This window comes from Schistocerca cancellata, chromosome 1 (genome assembly GCF_023864275.1).
Source record: "Schistocerca cancellata isolate TAMUIC-IGC-003103 chromosome 1, iqSchCanc2.1, whole genome shotgun sequence".
NCBI classification, from domain to species: domain Eukaryota; kingdom Metazoa; phylum Arthropoda; class Insecta; order Orthoptera; family Acrididae; genus Schistocerca; species Schistocerca cancellata.
Genome location: NC_064626.1, coordinates 631027091 through 631046568, shown reverse-complemented (window position 1 = coordinate 631046568; position 19478 = coordinate 631027091). Strand labels below are relative to the sequence as shown.

The 19478-nt window shown below is 41.1% G+C and overlaps 1 protein-coding gene across 2 annotated transcripts in view; it reads right to left on the bottom strand.

Annotated features, from left to right (window-relative positions):
- Nucleotides 1–19478, bottom strand: part of LOC126162012 (GTP-binding protein Rhes-like) — a 469298-nt gene that overhangs the window by 222126 nt on the left and 227694 nt on the right. The window contains exon 2 of one of the 2 annotated variants that reach the window (XM_049918238.1): nt 15108–15157. The exons of the other annotated variant lie outside the window; for it this stretch is intronic. Coding sequence (XP_049774195.1) covers nt 15108–15132 — 25 coding nt within the window. The 5' untranslated portion in view covers nt 15133–15157. The remainder of the gene's footprint in view (nt 1–15107; nt 15158–19478) is intronic. 2 annotated transcript variants of the gene reach the window in all.

Here is a 19478-nt window from a genome sequence, read left to right as displayed (position 1 = left end):
CAGATGGTATATCGCCAGACTACACACCAACGTGAATAGTCGTTTTGTTGCCACTTCCCCCAATGATTTTAGAAATTCTGATGGAATGTTATCTATCCCTTCTGCCTTATTTGACCGTAAGTCCTCCAAAGCTCTCTTAAATTCCGATTCTAATACTGGATCCCCTATCTCTTCTAAATCGACTCCTGTTTCTTCTTCTATCACATCAGACAAATCTTCACCCTCATAGAGGCTTTCAATGTATTCTTTTCACCTATCTGCTCTCTCCTCTGCATTTAACAGTGGAATTCCTGTTGCACTCTTAATGTTACCACCATTGCTTTTAATGTCACCAAAGGTTGTTTTGACTTTCCTGTATGGTGAGTCTATCCTTCCGACAATCATATCTTTTTCGATGTCTTCACATTTTTTCCTGCAGCCATTTCGTCTTAGCTTCCCTGCACTTTCTATTTATTTCATTCCTCAGCGACTTGTATTTCTGTATTCCTGATTTTCGCGGACCATGTTTGTACTTCCTCCTTTCATCAATCAACTGAAGTATTTCTTCTGTTACCCATGGTTTCTTCGCAGCTACCTTCTTTGTACCTATGTTTTCCTTCCCAACTTTTGTGATGGCCCTTTTTACAGATGTCCATTCCTCTTCAACTGTACTGCCTACTGCGCTATTCCTTATTGCTGTATCTATAGCGTTAGAGAACTTCAAACGTATCTCGTCATTCCTTAGTACTTCCGTATCCCACTTCTTTGCGTATTGATTCTTCCTGACTAATGTCTTGAACTTCAGCCTGCTCTTGATCACTACTATATTGTGATCTGAGTCTATATCTGCTCCTGGGTACGCTTTACAATCCAGTATCTGATTTCGGAATCTCTGTCTGACCATGATGTAATCTAATTGAAGTCTTCCCGTACCTCCCGGCCTTTTCCAAGTATACCTCCTCCTGAACAAGGTATTCGCTATTACTAGCTGAGACTTGTTACAGAACTCAATTAGTCTTTCTCCTCTTTCATTCCTTGTCCCAAGCCCATATTCTCCTGTAACCTTTTCTTCTACTCCTTCCCCCACAACTGCATTCCAGTCGCCCATGACTATTAGATTTTCGTCCCGATTTACATACTGCATTACCCTTTCAATATCCTCATACACTCTCTCTATCTGTTCATCTTCAGCTTTCGACGTCGGCATGTATACCTGAACTATCGTTGTCGGTGTTGGTCTGCTGTCGATTCTGATTAGAACAACCCAGTCACTGAACTGTTCACAGTAACGTACCCTCTGCCCTACCTTCCTATTCATAACGAATCCTACACCTGTTATACCATTTTCTGCTGCTGTTGATATTACCCGATACTCATCTTACCAGAAATCCTTGTCTTCCTTCCACTTCACTTCACTGACCCCTACTATATCTAGATTGAGCCTTTGCATTTCCCTTTTCAGATTTTCTAGTTTTCCTACCACGTTCAAGCTTCTGACATTCCACGCCCCGACTCGTAGAACGTTATCCTTTCGTAGATTATTCAATCTTTTTCTCATGGTAACCTCCCCCTTGGCAGTCCCCTCCCGGAGATCCGAATGGGGGTCTATTCCGGAATCTTTTGCCAATGGAGAGATCATCATGACACTTCTTCAATTACAGGCCACATGTCCTGTGGATACAAGTTACGTGTCTTTAATGCAGTGGTTTCCATTGCCTTCTGCATCCTCATGTCGTTGATCATTGCTGATTCTTCCGCCTTTAGGGGCAATTTCCCACCCCTAGGACAAGAGAGTGCCCTGAACCTCTATCCGCTCCTCCGCCCTCTTTGACAAGGCCATTGGCAGAATGAGGCTGACTTCTTATGCCGGAAGTCTTCGGCCGCCAATGCGGATTGTTTATCAAAATTTTGGCAGTGGCGGGGATCGAACCCGGGACCGAAGACGTTTTGATTATGAATCAAAGACGCTACCCCTTTTTCTTTTTCTTTTTTTTTCAGTTTTAAACTATTTATATGCTAAATATGTCTAATACAGTAATAATGGTAAAACAAACTTTAAAAGTGGTTACAGTATAACTTTACTCAAGATAACTGAGATTATTCGAGGTGCAAACTATTGTCACCCAATCAGTGGGTTTGTCTACATAGTTGAATTCACTGTTTAATTTGTAAACTGTCCATTGAATAAAAAATAGCATATTTAATACCAGTTTTCTTGACTGTGAACCAGTTTAAATACAATCCAATTAAACACATACAATAACACAAAAAAAAAAACAAAAAAAAAAAAAACAAAAAAAAAGAAAGAAAGTTCCGGAAGCAAGGTTAAAGTAAATAATAATAAGGAACCAAGTGACTTATTTTTCCTCTGTTCGTTCTCGTTCAAGGTGTTGTAGTGGTTTCACATATTTAACCAACACCCATTCTTTCAAAAATGATCTTCAGCATGTTGCCATAGTGCTTCTTGTGGTTGCGATACGTGCTGATTTTTGCATATTCACACTTCATGTAAACGCGGAATTCTATCTCGTTGTCCGACCCAAGTGTGTGGTTGACATAACTAACATATTTTCCCAGTAACCAGCTAATGGCGTTGGTTTTTAATTTCGGAAAGTATGTCATGTCCGGTCTCAGGAGGAGCGACGGCGTTATATATTGCGTAGAGGATCTGGTGAGAAAGGCGATTTGTTGCCTGATCAAATTCCAGTTATGCACATTGCCACCACAGGTGAATCTGTGGCTGAGTGTATCCACCAGATTGCATTTTCCACAAAGGTGTGTCTGGTTTAAACCGATCCCATATAGTCTCTCGTTGGTGCTGATGACATTATTAACTGTTTTGTACCATGCGGAAATAGCGTCTGTAGATAGCCCGGCATAGTTGATGTTCCGCCATATAGCTTTCCAGTCACAATTTGGGAATTTCGTTTCAATTTTGTTTCTACCCTCATTTAACTTCCTTTCAAGTATGATGTCGCGCGCTGTGATACGTGTGTTGCTTCTGATTTCGTCACTAAGATAACTTGCTTCGAGGAAAAAGTTCCTCACATACTGCAGACGGGCATTAATCCTTCGCACATCAATCGGTGCTTGCAGGCTATGGGGTGTCACAGCCTCAAAGAGCTTTGCGGTTATACATTGTGGAAGTTCTCTGAGTATATGGAAAGTCCGTTTGAGGAACAGAGCAGACGCTTTATTGCGAATATCCACCAAACCGAGGCCCCCGTTTCTGACATCCAGTATAACCGTAGTCGCACCAACCCTGAATATGTCTCCTCTCCATAAATAATTGGTAACAGTGGACATGATCCCTTTCGCTACTAGTTTAGGGATTGGAAATACCTGCGCAGTGAAATAAGCTTTAGACAAAACGCAGGAGTTGATGAATCTGACTTTTTGCACCAGGTCCATAGTTCGATGGATGTTCTCCATTACAGCACCATGAACTTTCCTCCTAGTTTCCGTTCAGTTAAAAGCAGCCATCCGCATCGGACATGCCATTAAGGTGATTCCCAAAGTTTTATGTTTGTTGTCTTGTTTTGCCCATGCCAGTCGATGGTGATCTAGGCCCCGTAGATTCAATATTTGACTTTTGTTTTCATTTGCTGTCGCTCCCGACGCTAGACAATATCTTTGGATTTCTCTTTCCAGTGTAACTGTCTCCTCCTTATTCCTTATTACAACGCCCACGTCATCAGCATAAGCTCGTATGACAGTTTTCTCACCACTCAATGTTATGCCTGTTAATCTTGCGTGGACAGTGCGGAGGAAGGGCTCTAAAGATACTGAAAATAAAAACATTGATAAGGGACTGCCCTGTGGAACCCCACGCCTTATCTGTATGGGTTTAGATGTTTGGCCATTGATTGCTATTTTCGCATTTACACCTGTTGCAATAATCCTTAGCATGTTCACAATCTGGGGGTGGAAATCCATTCTTGACAGCGTCGCAAAGAGGTATCTATGACTAACGCGGTCAAAAGCTTTGTTGAAATCTATAAAGATTAAAGCACATTTTATACTTGTCACTGAGGTAATTGCAATGACGTCTCTGTATGCAGATAGACTTTCGAATATCGTTCTGGTCGGAGAGCAAGATTGGTGATGACTCAATATTTTGTTGGAAAAGGCAGAGAGTCTTTTGTTGATAATACGCGGAATTATTTTGTAATCAGAATTTAGTAGCGAAAGAGGCCGAAAATTGTTTAAGTTGGTTTTGCCTTTACTCTTAGGAATCAGTACTATTTTACTTTCCTTAAACTCTGCAGGGACCGGTTTTCCGTTCAGGACCTCATTTGCCATGGAAGTGATCTTGTCACCAATTATAGACCAGTAGCGGGCATAAAACTCCACAGGGAGGCCATCAAGTCCCGGAGATTTGTTGAGAGGTGAGTTACGCACTGCCTCATGCACTTCATCTTTAGTAATAGGTGACAGGATGTCAGCGTTGTCTGTTCCCGACAATTGTGGACCTAAAATAGTGAGAAAGTCTTCGAGAGCTGCATCTTCCACTGTGGTAGGGGCATATAAGGTTTCATAGTACCTGTGGACTTCGTCCAGTATTTGTTTCTGGCATGTGAGCCTCGTACCAGTATGCGTCTGGATTTCATCAATTAAAGTTAGACGTCTGTTTTTAGCATGCCGCACCAAGTGATACAGAGAAGCTGTTTCATCTGCTACGACTGATGTGGCTTTCGATTTAATTTTGAGTCCCTCCATCTGTTGCCGTTTAATGCTTAATAACTTGGCTTTTATTTTTTTGATATCATTTAGACGAATTACGTCATCATGGGCCTGTTGATATAAGTCTCTTAAAACTTTATAATAAAACTCCATTGAATTCCTCAACTCCCTGTGCCTCGCTGCACTATACTGCATGACAACTTTCCGCAGCCTTGGTTTAGCCCTCCTTGTCCACCAGTCAATGACTGTTGGGTGCTTGTCTACTGTGCGGAGGCACATAGTCCACGCAAACCTTATTTCCTGTTCCAGTTCTTCGTCAGTTAAAACAGAGATATTTAAGTTCCATTGGCCTCTGAATCGACGGGTTGGCTGTACACTTAGATTAAAGCAAGTTAAAAGTGTACTGTGATCGCTAAAATACACTGGAATAGTCTCAACGTTTAATAAATAATTTTGCAAATTTGGTGACACGTAAATTCTATCTAGTCTGCTACGGGAGTGGCTGGTTATATACGTGAACCCGACTGACGTCGGGTGCTGAAGTTCCCACACATCCTTAAGGTGTAGATCACTTACTAACTTTTTTAACTGTGGCGAGTAGTTGAAGTTGGGTTGTTGATCTTTCTGGTTTAAAACACAGTTAAAATCTCCACCTAGTATAAGAGACCACGGATTTTTCCTCAATAAATAAATCAGTTCATCTTGAAAAAACTTCGCACGATCCAATTTGTGGGAAGTTCCTGATGGGGCGTAAAGGTTAATCACTGTCACATCGAAAATTTTTATGCCTATGGCTCTTCCTGATTCTAGTCGTTCGATTTCAGTCACCGGAATGCCTTCCCTTATAAGAATGGCTGTACCGATATTGGCTTCCGTAGAAACATTCACAATTTCAAAAAAGCCTGGGATCCGAAATTCCGTTATCGCAACTTCTTGTAGCAACGCGATATCTGTTCCGGACTGGTACAAGAATTCTTTTAGTGCTGCCAATTTCAAGGGTGACTGTATTTTATTAATGTTAATAGTAGTAATGCTATAAGCTTGCAGCACAGACATACCGGAAGAAGCTATTTGGGATGAGGTTCGGTATGATTATAGCAGCAAACGTGCTTCCCTACAAGGCACGATCTTTACAATCTGTGTGCCCATTACATGTACTAACGGCCTAGAAAAATTTGCACTGCTTTTAAACAAATAGCTTGAGAAGAGAAGTATCCTGAAATTCTGACAATGCATTGCTATAAGTCACTGTGGCCATTCTCTTTCTCCTCGTCAGTGTTGGCCCTGATGACTTCATATTTAATATTCTTTTTCTTGATGTCTTTCTTCTCTGGTGTGACTTTCGCTTGATGACGCGTGACAGCAAGACCCGGTGTCTGTCGCAGCCGCCGGCGGTGGCTAAAGTTACGTTGTGCAAGACGCGACAGTTGGCTGCGACTGCGACGCTGCCCCCTCCTCTTTTCCCACCCTGGCAGACGGCGGCACGGCCGCAAGACGACTGGAGTCGTCGCCGTTTCCCAAGCTGCGGCCGGCGGCGGCGGATTCAAATACATAAGAAAAATAAGAATTCCGATTTTCTTGCTGTAAAAAATACTGTATGTAAATGCAACAAAGTTACATCGGCTCCCAGAGTTAGTTTTTCGATACAGATTCTCCTTTTACTTTAAAAAATTGAAAAGTATCTCTTCCGGTTTTGCGTGTTTTTTTCGCTGTATATTACTTCTCTATCAATTGTGAGGAAAGTAAAAGGCACAAAAAATTGATGTTTGCGTATCTTACAGTTTCACATCACAGCTTGATAATGAGGTGTCTATTTTTCCGATATTCGTCACAGTTATCCCGATACTTAATTTACAAGTAACCTACTGCATAAAATTTGAATTGTGTACAGTGAAAAATGTGGTCGCTGGCTACTTTACGTATGGTTTACGTTAGGTCATACATCGTTGCCGATGAAAAGAAGCTAACATATTGAAATTATTTTTAAAGTTGAGATCAGAATGATATCGAACTTCGTTACCGAGATTTGGGCTCATATATCTCCGGGAGCGTCGCGACTAGCCGCCAGTTCTATCGACGCGCAACGAGAATCGTGTGGTCATCACACCATAGAGAATGCATTTGTTTTGTTTCGCTGACACATTTGGACCTAATGAAACCATTTTATGTCATATTTCTCCGGTATGAGTTACTAATATTTATCCATATGCTCTTGATAATTTCATTTAAAATGCCACGAAATGTAGGTTTCTTAAACCCAAGTGATCAAGCAGAACCCATTTTCGTGGTTTTGCTGAGGCATCTGAACCTGTTCCAAGCTTTCTTTCTCGTTTATTTCTCTGATACGAGTCCCGAATATTCCTCCATCTGTTTTTGCACATTTCACCTAAAATTCCAATGAAAGATAAGTTTATTAACAATAACCGCACGCTTGCGTCATTGCATTGTTTCAAGTTCCTGACAACAAGATAGGGTTACACCTTAAACATCTCTAGAATTTTCATTCTGAACGTCTACAGTATACACTGGCAGAAATGTGGAAGAAATAATGTCCGTGCTTGTTCACAAAATTTCCCCAAATTATACTTGTCAGTTTCTCCCATGCAGAAACTTTTGGAACAAGCTAAGGCAACTTTCATAGCCGACTGAGTCTTTATTCCCATCCAAATGAATTTCCATATTCTTATATTCTGACAGCATACATCGTTATGGATAACATGAACATTTAATCTTGCCAAACTGCACTCAAAAGATGACTCCAGGATTTACAAAAGACGAATTTCAATTGTGAACTGTGTCAGACCAGAAGGGCCTTGTAAAACAGTAGTGCACTTTTGGCACAATTTTTTTGAGCACCATCTTCTACCAATGAATTGAAGCGAATGTGACAAATTACTTATTGCAGCATACTGTTTGCGCAATCTGTTGAGAAACGCCTTCCTCAAAAACGAGCATCTATTGATTACAGAAAGCTGTACAACAATCTGGTGGTGGTTTTTCACAACTAGAAGGTATCATCAAGACTCCAATCTACCGTTTACTTTCAAAGTGAAGGTATTGTAAAATGTAACTTTCTCGTTGTTCTTTAGATTGTTCATTTTATAATGTACTTGACGTTTTCAATTTTTATCGTCACAAAAAAGAGTAATGCGAAAATTGACCTTCAAGTTCATTTTCATCATTCTAATTCTACATCTGCATGGATTATACTGATTTTCATAACAGGCCTGAAAAATTTGCATTAATGGGAAAATATTATATATTTCACTCACCTGCCAGTTTCAACTGTGCACCAATTTCTTCGCAAATTCTGTCTCTGAACATAGTGTCTCTATATTTAGGGTTCTTCAAATCGTAAAGGCAAGGATGTCGCGAGACCAGCTCACAGAGCATCACATCCTGTGGGTGGCTCATTTCAGTTTTCCTTGACTGGCTCGACATCTTTCTGGCAGCCGTACGTCTTTGTGTCGTGCGACTCCCGTCGCAACACTGCTCACTGGTGCAGTGCTGCGGCAGCTGTCGCAACAGCCGCGCGTCGCATCCCAAACTCGAACTGCGCATGCGCCAGCAAGCAACTTCTGACGTCACATAGCGACCCGTCGCAGTCGCTAGTGTGCGTCGCGTCTTGGACAACGTACCTTAAATGGGGCAACGGCCGTGGCTTGCGAGTCGTCAATGTTTGGTTCCGGCGTGGTGTTTGTTGTGTTGTTTTGCTGGCGAGGCGGTGATGCTTGTGTCTTTCCTCCTTCGGCGCGGCGTTGCGCTTCGGAGTCAGCAGGTTCTTTACCTGGTACTTCCTCGTACGGTTTGCACTGTATGGGTTGTGCACTTGATGCGGTTATTTCAGCCGTGACCTCAGGCTCAGGGTCACATTTCCGTGAAAAATCACTATCCGCTGCGTCACTATCTGTTCGTGGCGGTGTAAGTCCTTGTGCGGAAGTGGGAGCCACATCGACCGTCATTCCATCTCCTTTTTCCACTTCTAACAGATCTTCAGGACTGGGCTTCGGCCTCCTGGCAACGGGTGTTTCACAGGAAGAGTCCTCATCAACATTTCTTTCAGTGTCCTCTAGAGGACGCTTTTTTGTGGGAAACTCGCTGTCACGGGACGGAATTTCAGCAGTTAATGCAGGTTTTAAAGACGGAAAGTCATTAAAATTAAGTGCAACATTTTCAGAGGTAGTAACAGGATCCACGACCGCCGCCGGCTCTGTTGTATTACTGGCTGGCAACAAATCGTTGAGTGTCAATTTCCGGCGTTGCGTAAGGTTATTTGTTAGCACAAATACACGGCGAGGGCAGTCCTGACGGAGGTGACCAGACTCGTTACATACATGACATGTAGGGGTTTGCCCTGAGTACATAACATGCGCCTTGTGCCCGTCAAGAAAGATGTGGGAGGGAATGTTTGCTTTCACTTCCATCTCCACGGAGCGAATGCCGTTAAAGCACTGCAGCTTGAAATGCGAAGCCCACCTTTCGTTGACTATTTGCCTGACAACCCCATACTTTGATAGGACATCTTTAATTTTCGAATTGTCTACTTCTATGGGAATATTCAAAACCCTAACATTCCTAATTACAGACTCGGAATTCCGGAGTTTGACAGTACTTTTAGTACCATCACGGTGTATAAATTCCGTTTCATAAACAAATTTTGCCAGAAAGCGGTCTACACTCGCGGAATCGTTAAACTTTACAAAAATGCAGTATTCATCAGAGTCCAGCTGCATGGTATGAACAGATTCAGAATGAAGGCCAATTACCTCGGTAATCCAGTCGTGTATTTCAAGTGCAGAGGGCTGTACTCGACGGGTGTACTTGCCGAAGGTGAAAATCACGGTGTTTTTTCTCACGGAGTTTGCCATGGTGTTCTGCAGCGAAGAAATCTCGGACAACGCCGAAATCCCAACGGCACTTCGTAGAAAGATGACACGAAAGAAGACCAAATGCTCAATTGATAACGCTTAATTCACGTTCAAAACGTCAATAAACGAGCACAAAACACGAAAACACTGGCGTAAACACTGAACGTTCACGGAGCAAACTTGAGGAGCATGCGACCGCTGCGGCAGCTAATGCCAGACTGTAAAATTTTCGGTCGAACTGTGTGCCGAACCGAGACTCGAACTCGGGACCAGACTTCTTATGCCGGAAGTCTTCGGCCGCCAATGCGGATTGTTTATCAAAATTTTGGCAGTGGCGGGGATCGAACCCGGGACCGAAGACGTTTGATTATGAATCAAAGACGCTACCCCTAGACCACATCTCATTTACACTGCAGCAATAATTGACGATGTCGTTGGTCAACATAAGAATATGGAGGGGGGGGGGGGTGGTGCAAACCTCCAAGTCCACTACTGTACGCTGAAGCACCACCTCCTTTACAGACGAGCGTGAAGGTGAGTTTTGCGCACGTCTAACCGCCGAAACCGTACTGGTTGCAGTCCTACCTCTTGTGGGCGTACACCACGTCCACGGCGGTGACAGACTTTTCTTGGCGTGCTCAGTGAACGTGACAGAGCTGCTGATCACATATTCCAGTAACGCCTTCAGCACTCACCTTTTCTGCGATGCTGGTTTCCAAGTGACAGGTCATAAAAATCTGCGCTTTGTAAAAGTAGCCCATGTTACTGGTTTTCCCTATTTGCGGTCCGAATCGTTGGTGGAATGATTCCCCACTCATGTCTGTTCCGCTTATGTACTTTGCTTAAGCCGTCGGCACACGGGTCGCGTTAGCTAACGTTGACTTGGAGCTTTATGAGTTTTGTGACATCACTTTTTACTACTTGACGTTGAAGAGCCATTTCTTCCCATGAAGTCCAAAATAAGATTTCCAATATTTTGCCAACAAGTCTTTAAAGTAGCACCAATAGGAGCCAAGAACGCCTCCAACGTCACAAGCAGATAGGAAGACGGCATATTTTACTTGTGTTCATTAAGTGGGTTTTGTATTAGACCTTACTGTTCATGAATATATGTTGTTTCTAAACACCAGCACATTCCATGTCTCGAGACCGAATCGTTATTGGTACGATTTGTTGTAATATAACCACGGGAAACATCACATTGGTGTTTTAAAGTATTTTCTTATTTAGTCATTATCACATTATTACTCGCGTATTATCAGAGAAGCCGTGCGACAGCACTCTGTACGTTTATGAAAAGTTTCGTTATTGTTACGATTGGTTACAATAAAATGTAAATTAACAACATTTCGGCGACTAAAGCCTATAATAGATTATAAGATCAAATAAAAGTCGCCGACAACGAACGTAGAGCCCAGCGTAATGTGTAGGCGTACCATGTTGCACAGCAGAGGTCAGGTCGGTATAGGGTTCAAGTCTTGTTTTATCAACTTTTTCATCTTCGCATTTTCGAAAATGCGTGATGATTTGTGGACTTTCTTATGAAATTAATTGAAATAATTTGCGTTATGTAAATAAAAGCGCGTCCTCTGTCAGGAGCCATACAATGCCGCAAGATGTTTCTGAACAAGGTTACCTGCAGCTACCATCTGTAATTTAGAATGCTAGAGGTGCATAATCGTGAACTGACAGTAGGTACTTACGACGTTTCGGAATTGAATAAAACGTTTTATTTAATTAACGGAAGACACTATTTTAAGCTGATGTTCAATAGTCTGTGCAAAGCAGCTTAATCCAGATTGAGTGAAACCGCACGGTCAATTTTACCGAATTCGGCTTGATGCAAGTTCCAAGTAAATGTTCAATATCAGCTAATTTTGGACTAAATGTTGTTGTTGCGGTGGTCTTCAGTAAGGAGATGCATCCCTACAGAAGTCTCTTCACTTCCACATAACTATTGCGACCTACATCCATTTCAACCAGCACACTGCATTCAAGCCTTGTACTCCCTCTACAGTTTTTACTCCCACACTTCCTTCCACTATCAAACTGATGATTCCTTTTTGCCTCAAGATGTGTCTTTTCAACTCACCCCTTCTTTCTGCCAAGGTAACTTCTTTCTTTCTGTAGTTCCATTTGGTACATCCTCATCAATTATTCTATCTACCCACTTAATCTTTAACATTCTTTTGTACCTCGACATTTCTAAAGTCTGTAGTCCTTTCTTGTCTGAACTGTTAAGCGACAACGTTTCACTTCCGTACAAGACTACACTCCAGACATATCCCTTCAGTAAAGTATTTCTGGCACATAAAGCTATGTTTCATATGTTAACACATTTCTGTTCTTCAGAAATATGTTTCTTTCTATTGCAAGTCTTCATTTTATATCCACTCTACTTTGCCATCGTCAGATTTTTCGCTGCCAAACAGAAACTGTCACCTACTAATTTTACTGCCTCATTTTATGATCTAATTCCCCCAGCACTACCTTTATTTTACGTTTGTTGATATTCATCTTCTAACTTCTTTTCAAGACACTATCTATTCCGTTCAACTAATCTTCCAAGTCCTTTACTCTCTCGCAGATTTGTTTCTTACTCCTGATCTTTAATTCCCTCCTAAAGGCCAGTTTCTACCAGTTTTTCGATTCTTCCGTAAATAATTCGTGTCATTATTTTGCACTTGTCATAAGTCAGCACTTCCCTTCTTTATTGATGGAATTGTTACTTTCTTCTTGAAGTCCGATGGTATGTAACCTGTGTCCTATCTCTTGCACATTAGTTGCAATAATTTCACACTTTTCAATTTCTGGGTTAAGAACACCACGTAAAAATATTTTTTAAGTCAACATGACCCCACTTAAGTATATTTATATACCATAGACCAAACTACTGCTAACCCTATGACTATTAATTGTGAGTCGCACCTGTGTCCTGAGCCACCACAAAGAATTATTCTAATTGTAAAAGTCCCGCTTCACGAAAATGCCCAGCCATACACTTCATACCCACCCGCTAGTTTAAGCAAATACTAGCAATTTTCTGGCGCCCAGATAGGCGCAGTTATATCTTCGAAGTAAAACTAGACTGTCTTGTATGCCTTCACACAACCGTTGTAATCCGAAGGCTGTATCAGTGCTATAATGTAGTATACGCACCACCTCTCAGCATTAAAACCCTCTCACGAAATACCAGTGGCGTTTTCTTTTATTACATTTAAGCTACACTGAATCAAAATACACAAAAAAGTATGCGAATGAGCTACTCAAAGCATTACAAAAAACGCAACTCTTATTATAACAGCTACTTTTGGAGATAGATAATTACGAGTTCTACTTTGGGATGATTATTTACAGAGTAAAAGATGCGTTTGCCTTCATCTTATTTGTCAAGATCATTCTGCTCGCCCACGAGGAATATCAAATAATTCGGCAGCTGTCTATTGCCATGCCTTGAACTCGCAGCGCACGTATGTATGCAAGTTTAGGGACACGGCAGCATGCTTACGATTGTCTATATGAAATTCAAAGTTCGAATGAAAATTTCTGCTGTCACGCAGGCCGTACAGCAAGCAAGAAGAATACTCTCACTGTTTCGCTTATTAGATAACAATTTTAACAGTATTTAGAGGTTGAAGCAGTAATTAAAACTGCTATTGTGTGAATAAAGGAGACGAAGTATTACGCGTCTGCTGTTGGAATCTATCGAAACTATTCGCCAAGACTTCGGACTGGGTCAATGAATGGTTATGTTATGTTCATAGTCAATACGAAAACATGTTTGCTTGCATTGAGATGTGTCTTTCACCAGTGTTTCTAACTGTGCACAAAATGTTCAGAAATGGAATATAATAACAAGGAATCCCAAGGAACGCTACGATTTAGCTTGAATGTGATTCCGATATCTTCAGGTTAACAAAAATGTGAAGTTACAAGAAAGAACACTTAAAAGCAATGTTTCTTCACCATGGGATATTCGTAGCACTGTTTCACAAGTACAGAAAAAGTTAGCTCCTTAGATCCTTTGCAGTTGGCGTCTTTCTCTGTTCTCGCTAAACACGTATGGTCAAAGACAGCTTTACATCCTTGCGTTTGCAAAACTGTCAGAATTCACATCAGCTTACGTCTTTATGTAATGGAGTAATTCACTGCACTTTATTACTTTGAAGAATTATTTTACAAATTCTGCTGTCAGCAAAAGTTTGGATGCTGCTCTAATTGAAATTGCTACCTCTGGTTGCGATTAAGAGATGAAAGGTTTCAGAGGTTTACTCAGAGTCAGGAATGTATTTAATGCTGTGCCCCTGTCTCCTTAGGAAACGGACACATTGTACTGAGACTGCTAGCTGGGCGACATCGGTTTAGAAAGTGAACCAGATCACAATAGACTGTAGTGGAAATACCGAGACCGAATTCAAATTAACCTGTGTGAACATACCGTATTCCCATCTAAAGTCTAAAATATTTACCGTATTACAGGTGTCATAACAACAAGGACACTTAAGGCAGAAGCTCCTGCAATGGAGTACAAGTGAGTCTGCACGTTAATTTTTAGTGTTTAAATCCCTGAAACTGCTAAAAATACGATCAAGGAAGAAAAGAACTAACGCTCTCTTTACATAACATTGTAATTTTGTAGTTAATATTGTAACACGCTGATTTCTAATATTATCTTAGCACTAAAGCTGTAACTCCATTCCATGCAATTCCATTTCATACTTACCTTAGCACTAAGGTTTTAGGAGATAGTTCCTGCTTTATAAGCTCGAGCTGGCCAAATATCTTCCTGTTATTAATGGTATGAACATCATCATAATTGTGGTAGCGTGTTTGTGACAATATTTAGGACACGTACAGCGCTCTGTAGCACAAACATGCAGATTTCTAGGTCGTGTCTGTGGAGTCCCGGTCAGGCATGCACTGAAAACGCAAACTCGATGGAAACCGTGTTGCGCATACACTCCTTGTAGTTTACTCCTAAAATGGCGTTTTTCGGCGTTTCATCATGAATTTCTTACATGAATTTTTTTCTTTTTCTATTCAACACTGCGAGAGAAGGGACGTGATACTCTCTATTTTTATATTTTTTCTTAAAAACAAAATGCGAACGAAGATTTTGTTTCCTATGCTTTACGCGACATTTCATCTTTCCCTTCACCTTCTTCTTTGATATTTAAATTTCACTAGCAACAAAACAATAACTTTTGTTTCATTTTGCACAAGTAAACGGTCCCTTGTGACGCAACCGAAAAACTTGATTTTCATGTCAATATGAAACAATTCAACTACAAAGTAAAGTACATTTGTGAGAAAAATGCTATATCGGGCACTCTGAATCTTATATAATCTGCTGCAAAGGGCTAAAACAAACAAGGACACAAATTTATTTACGTGAATCTGTTCTCTACCAGCTATTCCACAGTAGGAGCTACATATTAAAAAAACTAGTGTTCGGGTACCGAGGTGGGAAGTCTACTGAACCTATATGTGCGTCCTTTGGCATGCTAGGAATATTCGTTGCAGGGTACAGTTCAAAAGATATTTCGGTCACATCTGACAGTAATCGTTGACACTCACCGGACTTTGAATCTACGGATTTCATTCCTTTTCGATGGGCAAATTCAACCCTGTAAAGAAAAACAATAAGTGTTATCGATGATCTCTTAGATAACTAGAAAACTGATGTGCTGTTAATCATTACTTATTAATTACTGACTAATGAAAAGTCTTACTGAGTGCAACAGATAACATTTACGCTGTCTTATTGTGCTGCGTTGTGTTCAGTAATTCGTCGTATGTAAGGAATGTATTTCTTAACAATTTTTCTTCTTTAGGGGCAGCAGCGTAATATATGTCTGATGACGACATGATTATTAGAACAGATGCACCAAAATAGCTGCTTATAATACAAAATCTTTATTTACGACAAACTGTTTCGGCATCTATCGCCATTGTCAAGTACGACCAGACTGAAGTGACGTCCATATCACGTCGTTAGTGAACTGTCTTATAACTGTCACTGTTTTAATGAGATGGTAAATGGCGTAATATATTGAAAATAAAATGGTAATTACGGTATGACAGTAGTTTGACACTTCGCCTCTTACGACGTTTTATTTTCAATATTTGCGAACAGTGACAGTTATAAGACATTTCACTAACGACGTAATGTGGACGTGACATCAGCGTATACGTACTTGAAAATGGCGATAAATGCGGATACAGTCTGTCGTAAATAAAGATTTGTTAATATAAGCAGCTACTTTGGTGAATCAATTCTATTAAGAATATGTTTCTATTGCAGTGTTGGTGTTCTTCATTCGTTGTTAGTAACACACCATCTCCACTTTGATAGTTTTTGGTAGAAACTGTAGCCACGAAGTAAAGTGTTATTAATGGTACATCATATTTTAAGAAATTTTGGTTTTGCAATTTTTTTCAACAGCTGTACCGCTGTACAGCTCCAGTTCATGTTTTTCATTAATTAAAATTGTATTTCCAGGACTATCTATTTCATACTCATAAAGTCAATCATGCGTGCAGTAAATTATATGCTTCCATCACTCTCAAGATCAGATTAACTGTACTGTAGCTACTATAGCGTGAACTGCTGAGTTCGGATAATAAGTGCATCATGGGGTGGTCTCTGAATAATTTCACGTAATGTATCGAAGCGGATGACTTGTGCGGGAGTACTTGCCTTGAGGTAGCCTCTGAACACGCGACGTGTGTTGGTAATGCAAACGAAGTGAGCGAATATTTAAAATGTGGTGCAGTCAAAACGGACAGCACGCAGAAAGCAATGTATACGTTTGTTCACTGTCTGTTAAACAGTTTTAACCTGTTAGGATATGATGCTTAGGCTGTTATTGATTATGTCTGAATTAACCTTTCACCCAGAAGAGATGGTCCAGCAAGATCTGAGGGATTATTTCTGCAAGAAAGGACTTTTCATGCTTTCAAGACGGACCTTTTGCAAATACACATCTCGGATTTGCCGCCCAACAGCATTGTGGAAATCGCGCAGTATTTCATCCAAGGCCCTGTTCGACATCTGCAGAGCCGAAATCAGAGCTTTTCAGAGTTTTGAGATTTTAGCCGTAGCATCGTCCGGAAATAGTCACAGCCGGCGCGTCGCCCTTCGACTCCCGGCAGGGAGCAGTGTTGTGGTCCAGTCGATAGCTGGTTCCAACTATAACACCTTTTCCGCGCATGCGTGGTTCCTGCTCGTGGCCTCGATAAATTTGCATGCCGCTGCTCGAAAATCACTGGTCAGGTGTTACAGTAGTAGCAGTCGCAAGGACCTGAACATATACAAAGTCCTTTCAAAGAATTAAATGACTGGACAAACAACCAGGAATACACCTCCTGTTCGACCCCAAGGATACAGCGACCTTCAAATCAAAGACGTGCGGCACGACGTCGACATCTGACCCGAATTTTGTCACACGTGAAGCAACAGGCACGCCCGTGAAAGCTACAAGAAGGGTCACTGAGGCATTCCCATGAAGCCAGCGCTTTCCCGTAATTCTAGAGATCGGACTATCAATCTCGGTTATAAAAAGCCACCTACCATATGCTACAGCCTGAAGAAAGCTAACTGGAACAAATATCAATCCTACATCGAGAAGACAATAGACAGTATACCACCGAAACTTGAAAACCACAACAGATTTACAAACCTTGCACACAAAGCGGCCCTGAGGGCAGGGTTTGGATAGATTGCGAAACACAGAAGAGCGGGGACTACGAGACCGCAATGCAGCTGGTCAGTACTGTGAATGAAGAAAGCAGGAGCAGATAGAAGAAGTCAATGGAAATTTTACGCATTCCACCAGGAAGAGCTGGGACCTGCTGAGGTAACTGGGCAATGCCACAGCGTCTCACAGGCCGTATATTAGCTGTAGTCAATCTGAAACTGCGACTGAGATGAAACAGACCTCCACAATCCAACTAAAGACAGCTGGAAAGAATGAGATTTCCAGACACCTTAACAATAGCCCAACCAACATGGATGTTATAAAGGAAATGGAAACAGAAGAAATTACCCAGGCCTTGGAGATAATGAAGACAGGAAATGCGATCTGATGAAATTCCGGCGGAATTCGTCAAGGAACTGCGTATTTTAGAAAGAAGGCTCTTAACCAAACTCTGAACTGAATGTATCATAACGGGCGCACTCTCTAAGATCTGGAAGGAAGCAAAAGTGATCGCGGTGCTGCAATACGGAAAGACTGGAGATGACCCAAAGACTTGGAGACCGATATTCAGGCTATGTATCTCTTATAAACTATTCTAGAGAATATTGCTGAACAGATAAACTCCATATACACGGTGATTCACGAAAATACGCAAACATTTTAATATGTTATTGCACAAGTAAAACTCAAGAAAAAAATTCAGATTAACAAAGGTCCGCAAATGATTAGTTACGGAGTTCGGCTAGTAAAATATTTTGCCTGAAATTTAGCAACTTCGCTAATATGAAGCCATCGCAAAACTGCACGAGGTTAAAGCAAAGCACGACTTCCACTTATTTTGTTGTTATTGGTATGATGAATCTAATGAAACATGTCCCAGTCGTGTAACTGCAGTAGTTTTCCAGAATATTCAGAGAAGAAAAAGAAATTGAGAAGAACTCCGTGCCGGCCGGAGTGGTCGTGCGGTTCTAGACGCTACAGTCTGGAGCCGAGTGACCGCTACGGTCACAGGTTCGAATCCTGCCTCGGGCATGGATGTGTGTGATGTCCTTAGGTTAGTTAGGTTTAAGTAGTTCTAAGTCTAGGGGATTGATGATCTCAGATGTTAAGTCCCATAGTGCTCAGAGTCATTTGAACCATTTGAACACATTCATACAGTTTCCGTTAACGTTATTACCATCATTTTTCCAAAATTAAATTCTCTACAACTTCTGGCGAAAATTTTGTGGAATAGTCGGGAATTTAAAAAACAAATTGGGTCAAGTAGTTAATAAATTAAAAATATTACAAAATTACTTCTTTGCATCTCTGGATGTTCTGGAAAACTGCTGTAGATACACGTCTGGGATATGTTTCATTAGTTTCACCAGACCGATAACGACAAAACAAATGGAAATCGTGCTTTGCTTTAACCTCGTACAGTTTTCCGATGGCTTCGTATTAGCGAAGTTGCCGAATTTCAGGCAAAATCTTTTATTAGCCGAACTCCGTAACTAAATATTTGCGGACCTATGTTTATGTGAACTTTTATCTTTAGTTTTACTTGTAGAATACCATATTAAAATATCTGCATATCTTCGTGAATCATCTTGTATATCCAAGCCAACATTCCTTCACATGAAGCGGGTTTTTGAGAAGGTAGAAATTGCTGCGACAAGTGCTGTTCCTCGCAACCAATATCGAAAAACTTCTTTAAAATATATTCGCCGAATGGTGAATTCTCTTAGTACCAACAGTTGTGGGTGTAGCTGTACTACCCATCGGTGATATACGAAAATTTGTGCCAGAGTGGGACACGAAGGCGGATTTCCCGCTTATCACTAGCAGTCGCCATACCACTTACGCCATTCGAGCACACTGCCTGCACCGACACAAACTTCTGTATCTTATGCTGTCTACATTGTTATACAGACAACATGAAATATAGTGTATACGGCGCCTGAAAAATAAAGGGAGAGAAATTTGAATTGCGATTTATTTAAATGAAGATCAAACCTGAGGTGTTAAAGTTGGAATGAATGTGAAGTTAAATGTTAATGTACATCACAAACAAGTTTTTCTCCTTAATTAAGAGCGCCTTTAAATCTATGTAAGCTCAGGACTGTCCAGCTGTGCCTATTCTATAACTTAGGTTCGTACAGCCGCCGTATTGCTCGAATGGTGACTACGAAACTGTAGCCTACGTACTCCGCACCGCTGCTGTTGCGCGCCCCTCTCCTGGAAGACTTATTTTAGTTTGTTTCTCACG